The sequence below is a fragment of the Rhamphochromis longiceps genome, linkage group LG13, assembly GCF_057381845.1.
Source record: "Rhamphochromis longiceps isolate RC_006_pf linkage group LG13, R_longiceps_female_GT1.1, whole genome shotgun sequence".
NCBI lineage: Eukaryota > Metazoa > Chordata > Actinopteri > Cichliformes > Cichlidae > Rhamphochromis > Rhamphochromis longiceps.
Genome location: NC_140569.1, coordinates 12,953,596 through 12,977,463, shown reverse-complemented (window position 1 = coordinate 12,977,463; position 23,868 = coordinate 12,953,596). Strand labels below are relative to the sequence as shown.

Here is a 23,868-nt window from a genome sequence, read left to right as displayed (position 1 = left end):
GATCCACCAGATTTCACCATGAAAGCTTTTGTTGGATAGGATCAGCTAAAGACCTCCATCACACCAAAACGCCTCTGAAATTTTATCTTGTGAATTAATTAAAAAGAAAGTCAGTGAAGCAGTTTTGGCTTCAGAGAAAAAAATCTTCATCCTCTCATATCATGTAATTCAATTCTCTCAGAGGAGGAAACGTGTTTGGCCACAATGACCGAACATAGAAATTCAGTCCTATTTTGCTTTTTAAATGTTAAAACAACTTTAAACTATGAAATGTGTGAATTTTTAGGTATAGCATCAAAACTGCCCCATTGTGCAGTCCCATTGTAAACACATAAGGAAATCTCAGTCGCTGTCAACATTACCTTATCTGCATTTAAATACCACGTCGGCCAAATTAAGTTTCTCTGTTTATTTGAGGAACTGTTAGGAACGACAGCAGGCGACAGGCCAGTCGCCAATAAAACCAGCACCTCTCTGTACCCAGGCTGCAAACATCCATATTGGGAAGATACTGCACAGTCTGACCCCTGATTTACCCTTCTTTCCACTCTTCATATCTGCAGTACTCTGCAATCAGTCAAACACACTGTCCAATGCAGAGGTACATTAGAGCATTAGAGCAGGACTTGGAGTCTTTTTTAAGGGACACTTAAATTTCAGATCTAACAGGCTTTCACTTCGAGTGTTTTCGAATTGAAAATGCTGCAGTTTTGTTTGTCTTCTTAAGGTTTCTTGTATTATTTATAATAGTGGAATTGGGACCTCTTTGCATATAAAAAATGACTACATTTTTATAACAAATATAACATTGTTGCCATTTCACAAATGTCATATATTTAATCACTGGGTCTATTACAGTGTGTTTTCCCTGTCATCTACTAACTAAATGATAACGAGGAAAGCTCCATCAGGATCCGGGTAGCTTAATACCACGGCTGAACAACTTTGCGGGGGGAAATCCTGCATTTAATATAATAAAGTATGATATCGTAGATGGATCTCGCAAAATGACTTCTCTCCAGTCTATGTGTTGGGCTCAGGATGATGAACATCGCTGGCTTTGTGTGAATGTGTATGTGTCTCAGCCACTCCAGACGCCCTCCACGTGACATGCCCTTATCAGAGGGCAAAGATTACAAGCTGTGAGAGGACAACTTACAGCTGCAGAGCAATAATAGCATCTTGCAGTGAAGATGAGAGAAGCCATTTTTGGCCTCCCTTTGCTGTCACTGTTGTTGCTAAACTATTATCACATTAACATTTTATTATTTATATTTATTCTTGAATAAAATGTAGCAATTTTAATTAAAATGGGATATGATAATCTTTTAACTGATTGGGATATGCATCACTGTTGACACCTGACCTTAAATAAACTATATCAGCTAATCAGTTACTACAGCAATAGACTAAAATCATGTGAGTTGGTTTCTGTTTTTTAATAAGGCTATTAGTCAGCTAGCCCAAAACAGGTGAAATGCTGTTACTATGACGTGCGTATGGAGGCATCTGCGCACAAAATAGTGTCATGGTTACATGATTGCATAATTGCTGCTGACAGAAACCTACATATAACTTTAATTAAACAAATAAATTAATAAAAAAAACACTAATAATGTTTCAAACAAAGCTAAATAGGCTACCCTAAGTGCTACCTTTAGTACAGCTACTTACTAATTATTAAACCTCCGGTGATAGCCAATGAAGACCTCTGTTTGACTAAATATTGGCCTGTATGTTTAATTTGTAAGCTGTCTGACTCACCGTCCGTAGAAACTGGAATTCATCGTCGCCTTCTCCACTGTCAGTCATTATTTAAACCTTTATGGCCACATTAAAGAGTGAATGAGCCAGAAGAGGACAGGGACTGGAGAAGCTGGAACATGAAGGTACACGGCCCTGAGTGTGTGGGCGGGGTCTGCAGTTCAACTCCGGCCATCATCATGCCATTTTAGGAAGGAAAAGTTGAAGCTGTTAAAGAAGAAACTCTAAATATAAAAAAAGGAGGATAAAAAGTCTTGAAAAGGCAATTTTCAAAGACATTACAAAGGTACTGGGTATTACACCTAACCTTGTTATCATTGCATTGGCTGTAGCTTCGCCGTACCAACAAGTGGTGATTTCGATATTCAAAGACCACCTGTTCCGAAAAAAGCGAAACCTACTTACAAGGTTTTTCGCATGGTGTGGAAAAACATAGGACGATGAAGACCAGCTACCAGAAACTGACAATATCTCCCAGAGACTTTTGAACGAATTTAAAGATATTATATTTCCAAGAAAACAAAATGAATATTTAGAGCAATCCATCAGGATTGACTCTAAATATTTCTTTAAAATTATTTGGACAGTTTAAGTGTATTAGTTGACATCAAAGTGCCTCTTTAAATTGGCTAACAACAAATGATTCAAACAAGCTAATTTATTTCACATCCAATGAGTCACTTTAAAAATCCCACAACCGGTCGAGGCAGATGGCCGTCCCTCACTGAGCCTGGTTCTGCCAGAGGTTTCTTGCTTTTAAAAGAAAGTTTTTCCTCCCCACTGTCGCTGAGTGCTTGCTCAGAGGGAATTGTCAGATTATTGGGGTTTTATTTTTTTTTTGCCAACTAATACACAACTCAGGGCTCGCAAAATCTCTAGCCCGACGTCCAGGGCTGTAGTGATGGGTCGTTCGCGAACGAAATGGCTCTTAGAGCCGGGTCTTTGACGTGAACGACGCGAGCCGGCTCCTTATCGCAAGCCGTCACTTGGTTTTTTTTTTTCTTTCTTTCTCTCAGCCTCTCTCTCGCACTTTTTTTCTGCTTCACTCAGCAAGCGAGCCTTGTGCTTTACGCTGGGCAGAGGGGGAGGGGCGGTAATTACACTCAGTAGCACAGGAACAGATCCAGAGGGGGAGAGAGAGAAAGAGAGCCAGGGACAACAACGTCACATTAGAAAGGTATAGTAATTAGTGATGGTAAATTTGATTCTTTTTACTGAATCGAGTGTTAATGAGTCACTCACCAAAGTGAATCGGGTGTTTTGAGTCATTTGATCAGTCAGTTGACCAGAGAGTGCAAAAATTTTACATTTTCACTCAAACTTAATTTGTTTCCCTTTTCATGTAAATCCCACTGCTAAGATGAATGATTAAAAAACAAACAAAAAAAACAACTATTTTATAGAGAACAAAGAGCAAAAACATTTCTAAAATTAAGCAATTTCTTATCAAAATTGCTTAATAAACATTTATTTTGTTTATTTGTATTTTATTAGTATTTTCCTTAAGTGTGTCAAATATATATTTTCTCATCTAAATGTCCACTGCGCTGTGAGCCAGGGGGCAGTAATGCGCCTTAACATTGGTTGCCAACCAAGAAGAAGAAGCTGTGAGCCAGGAGGGAGGGGGCGAGTGAGTGATTCGTTCGCTCGCTCTATGATTCAGCACAGGAGGGAGGGGGGTTAGTGAGTCCTGAGTGATTCGTTCGCTCGCTCTTTGATTCAGCACAGGAGGGAGGGGGTGAGTGAGTCCTGAGTGATTCGTTCGCTCGCTCTTTGATTCAGCACAGGAGGGAGGGGGTTAGTGAGTCCTGAGTGATTCGTTCGCTCTTTGATTCAGCACAGGAGGGAGGGGGTGAGCGAGTCCTGAGTGATTCGCTTATGCTTACGATTCAGCACAGGAAGGGAGGGGGTGAGTAGCTCAAATGTGCTGTTAGCATGTTAGCAGCGCGATGCTACTGTGAACCGAGGAGCTATTTTCTTGATGTTAGCTTCTACTCAGGGGTTTTTCTTCCAGTTCAGAGCAGAAATGCTTTTGTTACGAAACTGGCTGTTGTTTTCCCCCCCACAATTTTAATTACAAGCTAGATATATTTCTACTAATGGAATTAGTTTGCTAACAGCAACAGGGATGAGTCAGTTGGGCTTGTGAATCATGATTCACGAGTCAGTAAAGTGATTCTCGAGTATTGAACGATTCGTTCACGAATCGAACATCACTAATAGTAATAATCCACAACTATTTTCGGTTGCAGATGATAAAGGATTCATTAAGTTTATTCATGCAGGCCCATATGACAGATAATGTGCATGTTTCTTTTTGTTTTCATATTTTAATTTATATTTAATTGTGTTGTGGTTTGCAGTGTTTTGTATGGGCAGAAATCTGTGCCATCAGAAACTGAATTTGAATAAGTTCAATTTGAATTTGAATTGCTCAGATTGAATCTGAATTGTAACTTGAATAAATGCTTTTGAAAACTGAATTTGAATTAGTCTAATTTGAAATTGAATTTATGGTTTGAAAATGATCATCACTAAATTGAAATTGAATTTTATATTTTGAAAATGAATTGATTTGCTTTGAAACTGCATTTTATCCTTTAAAAATTCAGCTCTCGAATAATTTCAGTTTCACTTCTCACCATTCAGTTTCAGTTCTACAATTCAATTTCAGTTCCAAAATTCAGTTTTTTGGAACTTACATCCGGTTCCGGTTCAAGCACAGATTAATAGAACTACGTTTTACTAGCGGACCGAAAGTGTTACTGACGGGAATCTACAGCGTCTTGAGCTGAATTAAGACTTCAGAAGTCATTCGTCATGTCGAATGACCAGCGGATAAACTCTCAGGTTGGTAATAAATGTATTACATGTATAAGAACAAGCGTCATGTTAACAAAAGATTGCCGTACAGTAACTGTTATGCTTATTGTAGCTGTTAGCTAAAAACGGTAATTTAGCGTAGTTTGCCCTGAATTCAGCTTTGACAAACAAATATGATCGACTGTTTCTAGTAGAATTCCAAAGTTGTCATCTTGTACCCTCTCAGAATGCTTGCAGAGACCCCTACAGTAGGGAAACATGCAAAACGGTGGCCAAACCTTTGTATTTTAGCTTTATTTATGCCTTACACAGCATCCCAACTCTTTAGCTAACTTAATAACTTTAGCTAAAGTGAATAGTTAGTCTAATTCATTAGTGCAGCATTACTGGATCACCTCTGTTTGAAGTGATATGATATGTGACTATCACTGTGTTTAACTACCATAATAATTTTTAGGGTACTGAGTGCATGCTTAATTAGATTTTTATTTTTATTTTTAAAAACACACTGCTCCATTACTATGTTTGACAGGCTGAAGTTGTCGGGTCACCTCCTAAATCGACCATCTTTTACAGGTGTTTTGTGCCAGAAATGGAGTGTCCACTGAAGACTGAAGATACTGAATCTCTACGCCTTGCCATTGATCCCTCTTGTGCCTTCATATAGACAAGAGACATTAACTTAACCACTCTCATATGCTCTGTACCTACATCACCTTCCCTGACAGTCGTAGCTTGGCTTATCTGAGGGTGAAATTATAAGAATGTGTTATTTTGCAAAGTGCTCTCTAGGGTGCCTAAATAAAATATGCCATTGAGGTCATTTCTTTTGAATTAATCCCTTCTTCTGAAATATAAGAACCTCTGCTGGTTTTAATGGCACTTTGGATTTCTTTACTTTCTGTTCCACTTCCAAACCCAAATAGATGCTGACAAGCTGACACAGTGACATGGAAGAGGGAAAGACGTTGGAAAGGACTACTACAAATAAACCTAATGCCTAACAATGAAAAGTGTAAAATAAGAACAATAATAATAATAATAAAGATAAAAGATGAAGTAACACGTTTTTAGTATTTTATTTATAACAAATGATCATCCAGCTGTCTGTGACATGTGATGACAAACACCATAATGGAAGGCCTTAGTCATCACATGCTTAAACTCATCATATATTTTTGCATATGCTGAACAGGCAGTCAGACATGCTGTACCTGTGGGGTAGAAAACAGCATGAACACCATACAGCAGGTGTCTCAAACTCCAGTCCTCGAGGGCATGGAAAAGTTGCATGACACTTTGACCCTTGAGGACTGGAGTTTGAGACCCCTGTCATATGGAATATGACAGGTGTGGTTGAACTGCATGAAGACTCTGAAGTTTGTCTTCTCTTCTGGCAGGACAGGAATGTGGCCTTGTCCTGTGAGCCACTGTAAGGATGTACTTGGAGTAGAACTGGACTGTCACCGGCCTCAGGCTCTTCACCCTTTTCAAAGACAAAGCAGTCATTTAGATAAAATATTAGATATTGTTTACCTGTAAATGCACAAAGAGAATTTAGAAATGTAATTATTGTCAAGAGTGAACAAGCACTGATAGTGTAATCTACAGCTGTGGCCAAACGTTTAGAGAATGAGAAGTGTTGTTTGCTTATTTACAAAGTTTGCTGTTTCAGTGATAGTTGTATATCACATTATATCACTTCAAACAGAGGTGATCCAGTAATGCTGCACTAATGAATTAGACTAACTATTCACTTTAGCTAAAGTTATTAAGTTAGCTAAAGAGTTGGGATGCTGTGTAAGGCATAAATAAAGCTAAAATACAAAGGTTTGGCCACCGTTTTGCATGTTTCCCTACTGTAGGGGTCTCTGCAAGCATTCTGAGAGGGTACAAGATGACAACTTTGGAATTCTACTAGAAACAGTCGATCATATTTGTTTGTCAAAGCTGAATTCAGGGCAAACTACGCTAAATTACCGTTTTTAGCTAACAGCTACAATAAGCATAACAGTTACTGTACGGCAATCTTTTGTTAACATGACGCTTGTTCTTATACATGTAATACATTTATTACCAACCTGAGAGTTTATCCGCTGGTCATTCGACATGACGAATGACTTCTGAAGTCTTAATTCAGCTCAAGACGCTGTAGATTCCCGTCAGTAACACTTTCGGTCCGCTAGTAAAACGTAGTTCTATTAATCTGTGCTTGAACCGGAACCGGATGTAAGTTCCAAAAAACTGAATTTTGGAACTGAAATTGAATTGTAGAACTGAAACTGAATGGTGAGAAGTGAAACTGAAATTTTCGAGAGCTGAATTTTTAAAGGATAAAATGCAGTTTCAAAGCAAATCAATTCATTTTCAAAATATAAAATTCAATTTCAATTTAGTGATGATCATTTTCAAACCATAAATTCAATTTCAAATTAGACTAATTCAAATTCAGTTTTCAAAAGCATTTATTCAAGTTACAATTCAGATTCAATCTGAGCAATTCAAATTCAAATTGAACTTATTCAAATTCAGTTTCTGATGGCACAGATTTCTGCCCATAGTTTTGTGTTGTTTCACTTTAAATTTGTAAAAGGAAAAAGCTGAAAATTTAAATAGTTAAAAGTTGAAATGTGAATAGTTGAGTTTTGTATTATATGATTTATTTATTACATTTTATGTGGAGTGAATAAATGAAAGTATATTTACAGTGGCCCCTAGAGACAAAGCACATACAAACTTCAAATCACGTACGAACTCTGAAGCATGTACAAACTCCAAAACACGTACAAACTCCAAAACACGTAAAAAAAATGTACAAACTCCAAAGCACGTAAAAACTCAGAAGCACATAAAAACTCAAAACACGTACAAAAGACAACAGAAGTGCTCCAGGATGCTAGGGGCAGTGTTGAACTTTTGTTACCGAGTGGCTGCACAAGCCAGCAAGTACCAACAACCGGATTTGGTGTGTGGTAATAACAGGTAAATGAACTTTTTTTTTTAAAAATTATTTGAATATATATGAGTGCCTGTGTATAAATACACAAAGAATACACATATGCTTTCAATTGTGTAATTTAAGTGATCTAGTAGCTCTGCTTTGGAAGTTCAGTTCATGCTAGAAATGTGTCTTGGAGTTTGTACGTGTTTTGTCTCTAGGGACCACCGCATATATTTATATATAAACATATATAAATAAAACCACTTTTTTTTACGTTATTAATTCCTTTTGTGCATAATTTTATAATATTGTTAATAATAAATTAATTAAAGCAACAAAACAACCTGAAGAGCCAGTTCGGAGCCGAAAGAGCCGGCTCTTTTTAGTGAGCCGAACCGAAAGAGCCGGATCTCTAAAAAGAGCCGGAAATCCCATCACTAAAACACAAAACCTGACCACGACCGGCACACTTTAGTGCGGGAGGTTTTCTTGAAGCTTTTATTTTGGTATTTCCGTTGACCCGTACAATAAATTTGCATATTAGCTAAATATTTAGTTTCCCGTAACATTTCGATTTAACATTTCGATTTATATATAACATTTAGATTTATATATAACATTTAGATTTAACATTTAACATTTAGATTTATATATAATATTTACATTTAACATTTACATTTAAATATAATATTTAGATTTAGCATTTAGATTTAACATTTAGATTTAACATTTAAAATCTTGTTTTAAATATGAAAAGTTACAAATATTTTACTAAATGTTGTAAAAAAATGACTCGAAAAAACATGTTTTTGTAAGATTTAGAGCTAAATGTGGAAAAATGTTGCCGTTAATTTCGGCATGTTTCAGTTTACAAACGGTGCCCCATAAAAGTAAACCGATGGCTCGCGCTGCTGCCCCACACTTCGGTCCATCCCTCCCTTTTCTCTGTTTAAGTACCGTTGTGGTACGGAGGGCCTAACGTGCCCCCGAGGGGAACGCGAACTACGCGATGGACCAACTTCACCATCACCTAATGGAGCCCAATTATCAATCAGTGAAAGTCGCCCACCAGGCCCGGAGATGGCGAAGATGAGCCGAAAAACAGGCGGCGGACCAGCGGGCCCACCTGGCTGCGCTGCAGGAACGGACGGACCGGCAGACGCAAGTACTGGAGCGGATGGTTGGGGCCGCTGCCAAGCCGCAGCCCCCACCACTGTCGGTGCCCCGGATGGGGGAGGGGGACAACCCCCAGGTTTTCTTGGAAACTTTCCGTGTCACGGCAGAGGCTTGCCAATGGCCGCAGGAGGAGTGGGCTCCGCGGCTGCTCCCCCTGCTGTCTGGGGAGGCCCAAACAGCGGCCCTGAGTCTGCCGCCGGCTTTGAGGAGCTGTTTCCGGGACGTGAGCCGAGCGTTGGTGGACCGGCTGGGGCTCACCTTCGAAGAGCATCGCCGGCGGTTCCGAGCCTGCCGGCTGGCCGCGGCGGCTCGACCGTTCGCCTGGGCCTGACAGCTACGCGATGCAGCAGTGCGCTGGCTGCAGCCGGGATTGTCAGAGGGCGAGACGCTGCTGGTGGACAAGGTGGTGCTGGAGCAGTTCGTGGAGGGGCTGCCGGCGGAAACGGCGAGATGGGTCCGGTGCCACCGGCCCGCGAGTCTGGAGGTGGCGGTGACGTTGGCAGAGGACCACCTTGCCGCGAGAGCAGGGGTGCCCGGGGACGGCGGCCGGAGGCCGAGTAGACAGGCCCCAGTACCGGCCCCGAGGCGCCCGGTACCTGCGCCAGGGCAGGCAGAGCGGGCGCCGGCGCTGAGCCCCACGAATCCCTCTGCTACGTTTGTGCCGTCCCGGGGAGCCGAGACGAGCGGTACCGCCCCTGAGCCACGGAGAGCCGCACAGACGCCGGGGCAGGAGTGCTGGAAGTGCGGGCAACTGGGACACCTGAGGAGGGACTGTCCACTTATGGAAGTGGGGCAGGTGTTCCGTGTTGCCGGTACCCCAGCGCCCTCTCCCGGCCCAGGAGGGACATACAGCATTCCGGTAAGGACTCGAGGGGGTATACGCCATGCGTTGGTGGACACGGGCTGCACGTAGACGCTCGTCCACCAAGGCTTGGTTCAACCCGGGGCATTGTTGGAGGCGGAATGGGTGGAGGTGAGGTGTGTTCATGGTGATGTTCACAGGTATCCCGTAGTGCTGTGAAACCCCTCCCAGAAATCAACCCTTCCCGGAACACAAAGACAGGAACTGGAGCAAAGAAGCCAGCCACTAGTGTACAAGCAAATGTGGAAAAATGAAGTCAAATCAAAACAACTCTGTATTCTAGCTAGCAATTATTCTGACATTTGTGTTAATTTCCTAGAAGAATGGCACCAATCTTGCTCCACAGTCATCGGACTTTGGTCTCAGCATATCCTCCATCAAAATTAGACCAGCTGGAAAGTGTGCCACAAACAGGAAGGTACTGAAGAAGTGAATACTCTGAGAACAGAAGCAAACCTCATCGTCCCAACTGAAGTTAATCACATTTTTTTCTAGTATGACATTTATGAGACGGTTTTCATTTTACGATGATGCTGCAGCAGGATGCTAACAAAATTGTTTTTGTTTAATTCATTACAACATAAACCAGCACCTTTATGATTTGGGGTTGATTTGGCCGAGCCAAATGCAAAAACATAAAAAAGAAGTCCTCACCCTTTTTAAAACAAAATTACCGCTGTCACTTTTGTTCCTATTATGTTCTCTTATGTATCTTGGGGGCAGAAGACTGATGCCAAAGGTGCAATCCAGGATGCTGTCAGAGGAGCTGGGATTGATTCAGACCATATGGTAATTATGCTGGAGCCTTTGAGCTAAACTGAGTTATAAAAAAGGTCATAATATTCAGACAAGCTTCAAACAACTGTGAAACGTGTAAAAATATATTTTGGTAACAGTCTGAATTGTCCAAAATAAAAACTATTTGAAGGCTACAAAAAGTACAAAATGTCTACTGATAATAATAAAAAGTCTATGTTGCAGGAACGCCTACTGAAGCCACTGAGTGGCTTTTCTGGAATGAGTGGTGAGATGAGGGAACTAGCTACGATCATCAGCAGGAATATCAGCTTGGAATATGATGTAAAAATATGAAAATCCTCCATATGACTCTTGCTGAATGTGTCCACTACAGAGCAGCAGAGGGCTTTGTTTTGAATGAATTGATATTTTGTACTAATGAAGGCCCAGGCTCTATCCACTTCCCATATCTGATGTTTCATTCTAAAAGACATCTATTTACGCAACCAGGACATGTGTGGGGGGCCAATTTCTGGCTTATATCTTCCACATGCATCACTCACTCTCTGTTGTGTGTGTGTGTGTGTGTGTGTGTGTATGCTTTTCAAAAGGACATCTATTTGCACAGTCCCAATGTGCGATGGGAGGACATCATCGGTCTGGAGGATGCCAAGCGATTAGTCAAAGAGGCCGTCGTTTATCCCATTAAGGTGCGGCCGCTACCCGAGCATGCTGGTATTTCAGCTCCGGATGCCCATCTTCGATTCTGAATACATCTCTTTTAAAGGGCTTAACAATATTATAAAATTATGCACAAAAGGCATTACTAACGTAAAAAAAAAAGTGGTTTTATTTATATATGTTTATATATAAATATATGCGGTGGTCCCTAGAGACAAAACACGTACAAACTCCAAGACACATTTCTAGCATGAACTGAACTTCCAAAACAGAGCTACTAGATCACTTAAATTACACAATTGAAAGCATATGTGTATTCTTTGTGTATTTATACACAGGCACTCATATATATTCAAATAATTTTAAAAAAATGTTCATTTACCTTTTATTACCACACACCAAATCTGGTTGTTGGTACTTGCTGGCTTGTGTAGCCACTCGGTAACAAAAGTTCAACACTGCCCCTAGCATCCTGGAGCACTTCTGTTGTCTTTTGTACGTGTTTTGAGTTTTTATGTGCTTCTGAGTTTTTACGTGTTTTGGAGTTTGTACGTGTTTTGGAGTTTTTACGTGTTTTGGAGTTTGTACATGTTTTTACATGGAGTTTGTACATGCTTCAGAGTTCGTACGTGATTTGAAGTTTGTATGTGCTTTGTCTCTAGGGGCCACTGTAAATATACTTTTATTTATTCACTCCACATAAAATGTAATAAATAAATCATATAATACAAAAATCAACTATTCACATTTCAACTTTTAACTATTTAAATTTTCAGCCTTTTCCTTTTACAAATTTAAAGTGAAACAACACAAAACACTGCAAACCACAACACAATTAAATATAAATTAAAATATGAAAACAAAAAGAAACATGCACATTATCTGTCATATGGGCCTGCATGAATAAACTTAATGAATCCTTTATCATCTGCAACCGAAAATAGTTGTGGATGATTACTATACCTTTCTAATGTGACATTGTTGTCCCTGGCTCTCTTTCTCTCTCTCTCCCCTCTGGATCTGTTCCTGTGCTACTGAGTGTAATTACCGCCCCTCTGCCCAGCATAAAGCACAAGGCTCGCTTGCTAAGTGAAGCAGAAAAAAAGTGCGAGAGAGAGGCTGAGAGAAAGAAAAAAAAAACCCACGTGACGGCTCGCGTCGTTCACGTCAAAGACCCGGCTCTAAGAGCCATTTCGTTCGCGAACGACCCATCACTAGTGTCTTGGGTCCATTCCTTGTGCGAACCTTTGTTTCATGGCAACTATACTTTATTTTGGATGCAAATACTGTGTACTTTTTGGAAAGCAAAATTAGAATGACTTGAAATTGACATGGTAACATTGTGAGGTTGTATACTGTTGATCTAAAGTGAAATTATCCTGTGGAAAGAGCAATTTTCATTTTTAGAGCATTTTGAATTCGCTCCAAGAGTAAGTCATATATGGGGCAAATTGAAAAGGCTTTTATTTTGAAAAGCAAAATCAGACTGACTTGAAATTGACATGGTATCACTGTGGGGCTGTATACTGTTGATCTAAAGTGAAATTATCCTGTGGAAACAGCAATTTTCATTTTTAGAGCATTGTGAAATCTTTAAAAGAGTAGGTCGTATTTGTTAGGATGCCTGGGTCGTTGACCCAGGGTTTTTGAGTTTACGATATTATTTATACTGTCTAGTTTTTGGTTTCTTTGAGTTCTGTCTTATGGCTTATGTCTCTGTCTTCTTTAGTTGCTCTGTCTCCCCTATCACCTGCATCCCCTTGTCTAGTTCGCGTCTATGTGTATCTTAAGTTCCTATATCCCCGTGTTCAGTCAGTGTTTGTGTCTGCCCTGTTCCCACGTCTCTGTTCCCTCTGTAGTGCCTGCATGTGAGTCTGTGTCTTTGTTCAGTCTGTGTTATGTGTTTCCTGTTTTACTTTGAAGGTCTCTGTCTTTTCTCAGTGTGTTCAGTTTACGCTTCTTTGGTCTCGTCAGTTCTGATTTGTCCCAGCTGTGTTTCCCTCCTGTTACTCATTCCCTGATTGCTCCCTCTGTGTATTTAAGCCCTGTGTTTCTCTGTGTCTGTGTCGCGATCTACCGTTTTCTTAGCTGTGTGTTCTGTCATTTCTCTAGTTTAAGTTTGTTTTGAGTTTTTTTTTAGTTTTGTTATATTTTGAGTATTAAATTAAAGCTTTTTTTGAGTTCACGTCTGTCTCCGGAGTCTGCACCTTGGGTCCTATTCCTGCCTGCACACAGCCACACCTAACAGTATTTTGGCAATTTGAAAAGTCTTTTATTTTGGAAGGCAAAATCAGACTGATTTGATATTGATATGGTATCACTGTGGGGTTGGATACTGTTGATCTAAAGTGGAATTAGCCTGTGGAAACAGCAAAATTCTATTTAAGAGCATTTTGAAATTGTTCCAAGAGTAAGTCAGATATGGGCAATTTTAAAAGACTTTTATTTTTGAAAGCATAATCAGAATGACTTGATATTGATATGGTATCACTGTGGGTCTGTATACTGTTGATCTAAAGTGGAATTACCCTGTGGAAACAGGAATTTTCCATTTTAGAGCATTTTGAAATCACAGAAAGTTAGGTAAATTGTGGACAATTTGAAAGGGCTTTTATTTTTGAAAGCAAAATCAGAATGACTTGATATTGATATGGTCCACTCGGGACTCTTCCTTTCCTTTCATCCTCAGAAAATTCCTAATAAAAATAAAACAAGTTTTTAAAATGTAGCCAGCATTTTGCTCTAAATAAAAAGAAAAAAAAACCCCACAAACCAAACAACCCAAAACAGAAAATTAATGAATGATGAATACCTCCAGTTACGCATAACTTTCCTTTCATAACAACCTTAATTTCCAAGAGGGTCTAACAGCAGTACAGATTGTGAGGAGATTTTGACAACCTAAAATAAAAATTGTATTTAGTAGAATATGTGTATTACACTCACTTAAGTAAACATAATCAATTGTAAGCATTTTCAAAATAAGAATATGCTGCTAAAAAGAACAGTAAAACAAAAAAGAGAAAAAACACATGAGGTGTGAACATGTACCACAAGGATCCAGTGTGCCCCAGAGTTCAGTGGGCACAACCAAATGTCCTCAGCCGGAAACAACATCTGTGGAATATTTTTAAGTTTATAAAGGTTTAGATTTATTTACATAACATACACTATATAACCAATATAACATCTACATTACCTTGCTGACACATTTAAACTTCCCAGAAAACAGAGAGGTTGCAACAACGCAAGACAACTGATACACGGTTTCTGAAAAATGCAAGATTTTTATTTTTTTTTTAAAGATTACAAAATTGTATAAAATACCTTTGTGAAATAACCGGCATACGTTCTTACTTGCCTTTTGTTTCCTAATAAGGCAGTGCAGGTATGCATCAATGACCTGTTTGGATTAAAAGAAGATTATTTTTACAGACCACCACTAGGACCAAAAATGATTACTTCACTTACCTCATCAGAAAGCCACCCACTGTCCTCCAGTGTGCGAAAAGAAGAGTCATACAATTTGTATGGCCCAACAACTGCCTCCACACGCCCGGTGTCTTTTGCAGCCCAACGCCACTTCACTAAAAAACAAAATATGATAAGTTTCTTTAGTAATAACAGTCGCCATTTGAAAATCACGGTCAATGGCCAACGGGCCACAACCAGACAAGGGCCAACGGGCCACAACCAGACAAGGGCCAACAAAATAAACATGCCAGAGGGGAGTAGCTTTATGTAAATCAGAAATTAGCCAAAATTGGACCAACAGGTCAAAATTAGCAAGAGGGAAGAAAAAAAATAAAACATTCTATCCATTTGACTAGCCAAACTGGCAACAATTGACCAACCGGTCAGGATGAAATTTTTAGCTATGCCACCTTTTTCTTGCGTGCTGGGTTTCTGGGGGGTCACTGGTACAAGCTCTTCTGATTTTACCTGAGCTATTTTTGGTGCAAACTGAATGACAAAGGATCTGTTATTTTGCAGCGCTTCATGATGATGCTGAGGACTGCAAGGCCACATCTCAGAAGATGGGCTACTCTCAACAGGTTCAGTTGGAGTTGAGACTTGGACAGGGTGGCTTCTTCTATAGGGTTTAATGTGGTCAATACTGTATAGACTTTTTAAAGTATTTCCCTCAGCGTTTTTCAGTCTAACACATTTTCCACTGAAGTCATCAATTGTGTAGGGACCTGAAAAATCCGGTTCAAGTCTTCCTCCTTTTCGCCCACGTTTCCTCATATTTAGAAGCAGAATTTGATCCCCTACATTGTACACAACATTTTTGTACTTTTTCAGGGCCCGCTTGGCGTATGCAACCTTTTGCTTGTCTTGTGACTTCGCAATGTTTTCTTGTGCAGTTTCTTTAACTGCATGTTGTGCTTCACTTTCAGACTGTACATAGTCACTGTACCTTTTGTCATCTGGCAGAATGATGTTGGAAATCTAAAATTTTGTAGATATTAGCAATTAAAACAAGATATCATATTCATAAAGACATTACTGGGTTTTTTTCTCAAATGGTTTCAATTCTTAGTTCTAACATAGAAAGAATTTGACAAACATTCACCGGCACTTAAGTTAAGCAGGCACTTCTGATGGAAATACTGCCTCTCTTCCATACATCAGAAAAAAAAGGTGTGTACTTTGTTGTGGTGTGTACTTTTGACCGGAGTGAAAACAGGGTGGGATCTAGATACAGATCCCAGTTATTCTGCTGGTCATTCACCAGTTTTCGGAGGGCTCTAAATGCAGGCATAGAAATATGTAAAGACAGTAAGTAAGACAGAAAGTTTAATTAGTAGTAAAAAAAATTAATAAATTATTAAGTAACAGTTAAGTTTGAATAACATAAGTAATGTTATTAAAAACTGATAGATAAAAATTAGGCATGTCAAAAATTATGTTGTCATTGGTCTTTTCATCTAGACCATTGGTCTGTGGATGGTATGCTGCTGTGACACTTCTTTCAATTTGCAATAACTTGCAAAGATCAGAGTTGAGCTTCAACAGATAAGGACAAGGTTATACTTCTTATACAAGCACACAAGAAAAAATCTTTGACCCCAGTGAAGTAAAGTTAAAAAATGTAACTGAAAATTATTTAACACTTACTTCATTCACAAACTCTCTGCCTTGGTCTGACAAAATCCTTTTGGGGCAGCCTCCAAAACACGTAAAAACATGTACAAACTCCAAAACACGTACAAACTCCAAAACACGTACAAACTCCAAAACACGTAAAAACTCAGAAGCACATAAAAACTCAAAACACGTACAAAAGACAACAGAAGTGCTCCAGGATGCTAGGGGCAGTGTTGAACTTTTGTTACCGAGTGGCTACACAAGCCAGCAAGTACCAACGACCGGATTTGGTGTGTGGTAATAACAGGTAAATGAACTTTTTTTTTTTAATTATTTGAATATATATGAGTGCCTGTGTATAAATACACAAAGAATACACATATGCTTTCAATTGTGTAATTTAAGTGATCTAGTAGCTCTGCTTTGGAAGTTCAGTTCATGCTAGAAATGTGTCTTGGAGTTTGTACGTGTTTTGTCTCTAGGGACCACCGCATATATTTATATATAAACATATATAAATAAAACCACCTTTTTTTTACGTTAGTAATTCCTTTTGTGCATAATTTTATAATATTGTTAATAATAAATTAATTAAAGCAACAAAACAACCCGAAGAGCCGGTTCGGAGCCGAAAGAGCCGGCTCTTTTTAGTGAGCCGAACCGAAAGAGCCGGATCTCTAAAAAGAGCCGGAAATCCCATCACTACAAAGTGCAAGGGTTTTAGCAACAAAAGAGAGCATTTAGAGTAAGAGTACTCATTATGGAGAATGGCCCTTTTCAGAATCATATCCATTTTATTATTGGGCCATAATTGCTAAGTCATTACTGTGTATATCACTTCAGTGTTGTTCAGCTGGAGTTTAATTATATACTTCTGAGTCGCTTTATTCTTTTAATACAGCATACATAATACATAATAGTGGATCTGCATTTCAAAATAGTTAAAGCTTTTTGAATAAAAGCTACAGCAAAGTACAAAGTGTTTGGATGCTTTTATGACCTTCAAAAGTTTTGAATTTTCACATTCACTGCCTAGCTCTGCACTGATATCATGAAATAAAGTCTATATTTTTAGCACTGTGAGGAGGAAGTGCTAAAAAGAATAAGATAAAAACAACAACAACACAAAAACAAAAGACGAGTAACTAATATATTTCTTTCCAGTCAGCAATTTCATTTTACACTTTTGAAGTGATGACATTGCCGAATCACTTTTCTAAAACAATTTTGCTATTATATTTGTTTTGTTATTACTCTCCGGTCTTGCTGAAGTACTTCTCAGCTTGCAAGGCTGTATTTGAAATATCTGCACAGCTAAAACAACCCATTCAACTAAACTCACCAGTATCAATCTCTGTGTTTGCATATAATCAAGCACCATTCTGTAAATATGAACCACTAATATTAGTTGTAATCTCATACAGATATTTACTTTTGGACCTTGCATTAAAAATAACCTTAATCAGTACAGTCTTAATGGTGCAGTGTCAGGGAGTCCTGTGTAAGCTTTCATATATATGTGGATTATGGAATCATGGATCATGAAAGACATTGTTTAAATAACAATTTCTCCACTGGATAATAAATGCTTGACTTAGCCATAAATAGTTTAATGAATCCACCAACTCAAAGAACAAACCGCACCTATTGAATTAATCAACAACAAAGACTGCAAATTTCTTCTATCTACACTGCCTGAAAATTTGTATTTTATCATTTATGTTTTTTAAATGTTTACCAAGTACAAAATGTCAGTACAGTTAGTTTCTGTACATTTTGTCAAATTATTGCTAATACTGTATTTTCGCACACAAGTAGTTATCAATGAACTCATTTACCAAAAGTAAACACATGTAGTAAACAAACAATAGATATGATGTTGATATTTCAAAAGTTTATGTGATATTGTGTAACTGTTGTCTTCAGGAAAAGTCAACATCATTGTCTCTCTATGTGAATTGCATTTGAAAATCATTATCTTCCATTTTAGTCTTGATTTGATATCAAATTGGTTTTGAAGTCTGTACACCATATGGAACCACCATATTGGCCTGTATCCAGGGCCCAATCAAATTAACCAGAGCAACATGCTGCCACTCAGTTTTTCATTGACATGCTGCCGTGTCATCGCCTCCTGGAGGGCACCATCTCTAAGGAAACAGCTTTTTCATCTAGAAAACACACACACACACACACACACACACACACACACACACACACTTAGTCATTATTTCTAATGAGATTGTAAAAGTTGAAGGAGAGAAGTTATATTAACTCTTCTGGTAGAGAAAGACCTCTGTAGCTCACGTCATCTCCAGCTAGAAGCCAAGTCATTACCTTCTTCAAATAGAAGCTTCTCTATTAAATTTACTCTGTTGTGCATGCCCTCTGTAAACACATCTGTGGAATAATATTTCACATTTGTCCCCTTTAATGTGGAAGTCTAAATGGACTGACGTAGCTCTAGAGTAGGTTTCAAGTGGCCCTTAGAGGTACTGCAGGTTTTGGTCTTTCTGCTTTGGATTCATATTGAGCCCCAAAGGTTGCCCCTTGGGACACAACTGTAAAATATATGATGGGGTACCACCTATATGCTTTATAATTAATTATGTAAACTAGAACTTTTATCACCCAGAACATCATTCTTTGGTTCAGAACTGCAGGCCTTAGTTTCACTTAAGGTCAGTGTTCATGATTCGAAAAAAAGAAAGACACTGGGGAGAAATGACATGCATGGGAGAATTACAAGGAGAAAACCACTGCTGACCAATCTGAACACAAAGACATTACTGAAATTTCAACAAACAAACAAACAAACAAAAAAAAAAAACATGATCCCCCAGACTTGGGAAAAATATTCTGTGGACTGACGAGGCAAAAGTTTAAATTTTTGGAAGGTTTGAATCCTGCTACATCTGGCATAAAACCGACAACATTTTATTAAAAAAAAACAATTATAGTTCATGTCCTGAAGGTCAAGCTCACTTAGGTTATTCAACAGGAAAATGGTATGAAACACCTCTGAATGAAAAAAAAAAAAATCAATAAAAAGATTAAAGTTTTGGAGTGACCTCATCAGAGTTCAGACTTAAATCAGATTGAGATACTTGGCATAACCTTGAAAAAGGCCATTCATGTTCACAAACCGATAATGTGGCTGTCCATCCATTCCATTCTCATCCGCTTATCCTTATTAGGTTCACGGGAGGGTTGGAGCCTATCCCAGCTGTCTTAGGGCAAGAGGCAGCGTACACCCTGGACAGGTCACCGACAACCATTCACACTCACATTTAGGCAATTTAGAGTTACCAATTAACCTATCCCCATTTACTGAATTTCTTTGGAATGTGGAAGGAAACCAGAATACCCGCAGAGAACCCACACAAACACAGGGAGAACATGCAACTACACACAGAACACCAGGAACACTGTACTACACACCAGGCCTGGTAGTGGAACTGAACTCAGGACCTTCTTGCTTCAGGACCTGGCCATTGACCAAAGAAGGTCAATAGCCAGGTAGGTTTAAATAGCTTTCTTTCCACCCATAAGAAATGCCTTAGGGTTTAGGAGGTACATACACAAATAAAATTGAATTTTCTCCCTAACTCCAAGTTTGAGTGGGATGTGGTCAGAGGCAGCCTCCTGTCCCTGTCCTTTGGACTTAATCCTTGGCCCTTTTCCCAGGTCCTCTCACATTTGCAGGTCTATAATGGCTAGCTTGGATCAAAGGAACAGACTTTTGGGCTTTGAGCCAGTCCCTTCATGGACAGGACACCTACATTTCTCATTTATCTTGTCCACCCTTCTAGGTGGGGCGTGGATCCAGTTTTTTCTTCTCCTCAGTGAGCTGTTTCACTGATAGATGTTTAATATCACCACACAAACATTTCTCTTTTTTTTTTAAATTGCTTTTGGATGCAATTATAATTCTGCAAGGAGCATTATCACCCTCTTGTGGGGATTTAACTTAACCCAGCATAGTCACAGATGTTCTGGCAGCAGCAACACTGAGCTTGTCCAACTGAAAAGGAAAAAAAAGTAATGCACAATTTTTTCAGTTGTGCCAAAGAGCAGTCTCATCGTTTCAGTGCCACTGTCAAAACCTCTTCATATGGCAGAATGGTGGTTAAAAGTATGATTCAAGCATATCCTACAAAGCAGGTTTTAGCAGACTGAGCTGCTTTTATACCCAGTTTCTCTGTTCTTATGCTGATCACGGATCATAAAAGTAGTTGTGATAAAGAGTGTCCTAAACAAATATCTAACCTTAATTTCTAAAATGAGTTCTGAAATTGAAAGCAACTAACCAATAATTTAAGTTACCCCTATTTCTTCAGTGAATTAAACAAGAACCAAACTTCAACTCCAAAAAAGCCATTTTTCAAAACTGAAAAGTGGAGCTACTTTTACTTTTCTGACATTTACTGTAACATAACTATATAAGTTCACCTTGGAAGTAGTTAAAGTCATTCACAATTAACTTGTACCTTTCAAAAACTTTACTCATATCCACCATTATTTTTTTTATGTTTTCAGAGATGTTACTTGAAAGCTGCTTCTGTTAGTATTAAAATATCAGATCAGAAAATGTTTTTTTCAATTAAAAAGGAAAGTTTTGCCTCTTCAGAAAAAGGCTCAAGACAACAGTGGCTACTTATTCTTTTTCAGGCCAATAAAATCTGTCACTTCATACTATCCTCTGAGTCCATGCAGCTAGTTTATCAGCTAGGCTAGTGCTATAGGTAATCTATAAAAGGGCAGCTGAGAGATGAGAACCGTAAGCTGTACTAGTTTCAACAAAGACTGAGACAACGCTTGCCAACTTTCATGTTTCTGGCACGTGCCACTACTCTACTCCTCCTGCTACCCAAATCTGTCCAAACAAGGTGAAGCTTTGTGGCCCCCTAAAGGCAATTTATCTGCTCAAGTACTGCAGATACAAGTTAGGCTTCATCGAATAGCCTAATCCTGATCTGATAAATAGAGGAACTGAAGTTGTGTTGCTTCCAGCTGTTTGAGTTTAATACCTGTAGCTATGTAGATGACATGCACTGAAGAGCATATCTAATAGCTGAGCTAGCTACTTCATTTACTAGGGGAGCTTTCCATCATGAGTTTGTGTATTGACTGGTCAGTGCAAACTAAGATATGCATTTTGGGTTTTATGACTCATTATTCAGAACCTCAAAAATAGCAAGAATCCCAGAAAGGAAAAAAAAGGTAAGTAATACATATTAGTACATATTCTTAGAAAGACGCATAAATAGTATATCTATACAGTGTTTTGATCTCAAACCGTCACAGTCAAGTGTTCATGCAGTATTTTATTTCTTCTGTTTCATGCCAGGCAAACATGACTATGCCAAAATTTACAGAAACTGGGAATTGAATTACAGAGATCCTAGAACGCTTCAATTATTTGAAGAACCAAAAGTACTTTTACAGTCTTGTGACCACTGGGAACCTGGGTTTGAGCAATGCAGATGTATCTTAGTGGACACCGTACCATAAAGGTGCTAACCAGTCAACAGGTAGTGCAGGTCTGAGGTAGTATTGCGAAACAGTTCCAGGTAAAGCAAAAGGATAGGCATGTAACACTGGTGGAAAATAATCTTCCGTTTCCCTCTCTGAATTTCCATGCTCATAGGTGGCTACATACTTACTCAACGCACCAGACTGGAAGGAAGTTGTAGAGCCCAGCCCATGGGTTCCCCTTTCTGAGTTACTATAATCAAGATTCCCTTCATCATGACCAAGTTGACCCGTTTCAAGCTGAGCTGGAGAAAAGCCAAAATCAGGCCTCAGGTGAGATGTTCCAGACAACAAGGTAGGTGTAGAGTCTTCCACAGGACCAAAACCAGAAGGTTCACCAAGCCCACCTGGAGTTGCCCTGAAGTTGGGTGGCAAGGTTTGAACTCTAGAGGTTCCCAACCTTACTGGGTCATGCATGAATGACACAGCAGGGTCATTTGGATCAGCAGGAACAGGTGGGGCACCTGGGAGGGAATCATAATGGAGGAGAGGCTGTGCCTCTATGTTATAGAACCCACCATCATTGGGATTAGGCAGGCCCCAATCTAGAGAAAAATATCTACAGTAAGTTTAAACCAAGGAACCATGTGATATATATATATTTTTTAAAATAAGCATCTATAAGATTTATAATCTCATTAAGGTGTATTCCTACCTTTAGCAGGAAAGCCATGCACGTTCCAGCTCAAGAGTGCAATGAATGGTAACTGACTGTAGGGGGGAAAAGGGTCATAAGCACTAAAACATGAACATTTGTGAATAAGTGCATATAATTATTTACCCACACGCTACCTTACAAGAACCCAAGAACCCATTTTGCTTGTCAGCTGCATAAATAGCCTCATCTGAGTGCTGGTTAAATATGAAATGGCAAACCCTCCTTGGCCAATTCCAGAATGAGGAGGTAACAACACACAGCTGCCCATCATTGACTGCTGACTGAAAATCATAGCAGGCCAATTAACCATACCATTAACCTTTCAGATGGCATATATACTCGAGTGGTAGGGATGAACTGCTAACCATGTAGCAGAAGAAAAATGGAATTGAGGAGGAAGAGTAAATGTCATGAAAGACCAAGTCCCTCCATTGGATGTATTTGCATATTGACTTCATATTGACTTCAAATTGACGTACTACTTCTTCGCTTGCAGCACAACCCATACAAATTTAGGAATATCTATATCTAATTAATCCGCATCCACTAAAATTTACAGTTTGAGATTCTTGTGCAGGGACTTGTTTACATGTGGATTATGGTCTTTCCCCCCATCTGGTGACAAACATAAAAAGAAACACATTCACCATTTGAAATAAATGGCTGCATTATAAAGTTTATTTAATGAATCCATTATCTTGGAGCACAAAGTGTAACTTACTGAACAGAGTCATACTGGAGCCAGCTGTTTTCTCTTTAAGGTGTTTTTACTACCTGAAGTTTTAGATCAATACAACAAATCCATGTCTCTGCCAAAAATAAGAACATCACCTATAGAGATCAGAGGTGTCAGAGTCAGAGCTCACAAGTTACACCAGAAATATTTCTCTTTTGAAAGGAAAAGCTTGCACCTGAAATCATATTGACTGGACTGGATGTATGTTCTGGCATGTTTTAGCTCAGTCTGTGTAGAGTATTCAATGATGATGCTTTTTTAATTATTTAGAGCATCAAATAAAGACAACTTTACCAGCCTATTTTTTTATTATATTAGTCTCAAATCACTGTCATCACCATATTTTTAAATACCACTCAATTTTAAAATTTCATGTTCAAACAGTATGGAACATGAGTATAATATTCTTGTCCCACATTTTACAGTAATTTCCTCAAATGCAATTTAAAGATAAATATGACATTGAGATCCTTTGGGGTTTTTTCAGCTTACCATGGAAAACTACTACTAATTGAAATTAATGGGAAGCTTCTGGACAAATAAAGGATTTCGATAAACACCACAGCCACAAAGTCTAGTATTGTTAGGCCATTTTTTCCATGATGGCACCACCTGTTGTATTATAGTTGATATTTATTATATGTGCAGTTCTTGAAATTTACTGTCCATTTTTCCAGACACATGTAAGCATTAGAGTTTGTCACTACCCAACAAATGTTTGATCTTACCATTAGTGAATACTGCACATTTAGTCTACAGTGTTTTCAGCTTTCAAAGCACTGAGCAAACATTTACTTTTGCCTTCGTGTGGTTTTCGATTTGTCTTCTGTTGGTACTGCATATTTTTGGCCTTTTGGGGAACA

The 23,868-nt window shown here is 38.9% G+C and overlaps 2 protein-coding genes across 2 annotated transcripts in view; both read right to left on the bottom strand.

The window, feature by feature from the left end:
• Nucleotides 1–1,898, bottom strand: part of ryr2b (ryanodine receptor 2b (cardiac)) — an 87,692-nt gene extending 85,794 nt beyond the window's left edge. Inside the window, exon 1 of the mRNA XM_085427739.1 lies at nucleotides 1,765–1,898. Coding sequence (XP_085283865.1) covers nucleotides 1,765–1,812 — 48 coding nt within the window. The 5' untranslated portion in view covers nucleotides 1,813–1,898. The remainder of the gene's footprint in view (nucleotides 1–1,764) is intronic.
• Nucleotides 1,899–21,569: 19,671 nt separating this feature from the next.
• On the bottom strand, nucleotides 21,570–22,426 carry LOC146655457 (uncharacterized). The gene is made up of 3 exons (XM_085428872.1): nucleotides 22,404–22,426; nucleotides 22,267–22,322; nucleotides 21,570–22,156 (listed from the first exon to the last, which is right to left on the bottom strand). The coding sequence occupies exons 1-3, from the start codon at nucleotides 22,424–22,426 to the stop codon at nucleotides 21,570–21,572; spliced, it is 666 nt and encodes a 221-aa protein (XP_085284998.1).
• Between the last annotated feature and the right edge of the window lie 1,442 nt (nucleotides 22,427–23,868).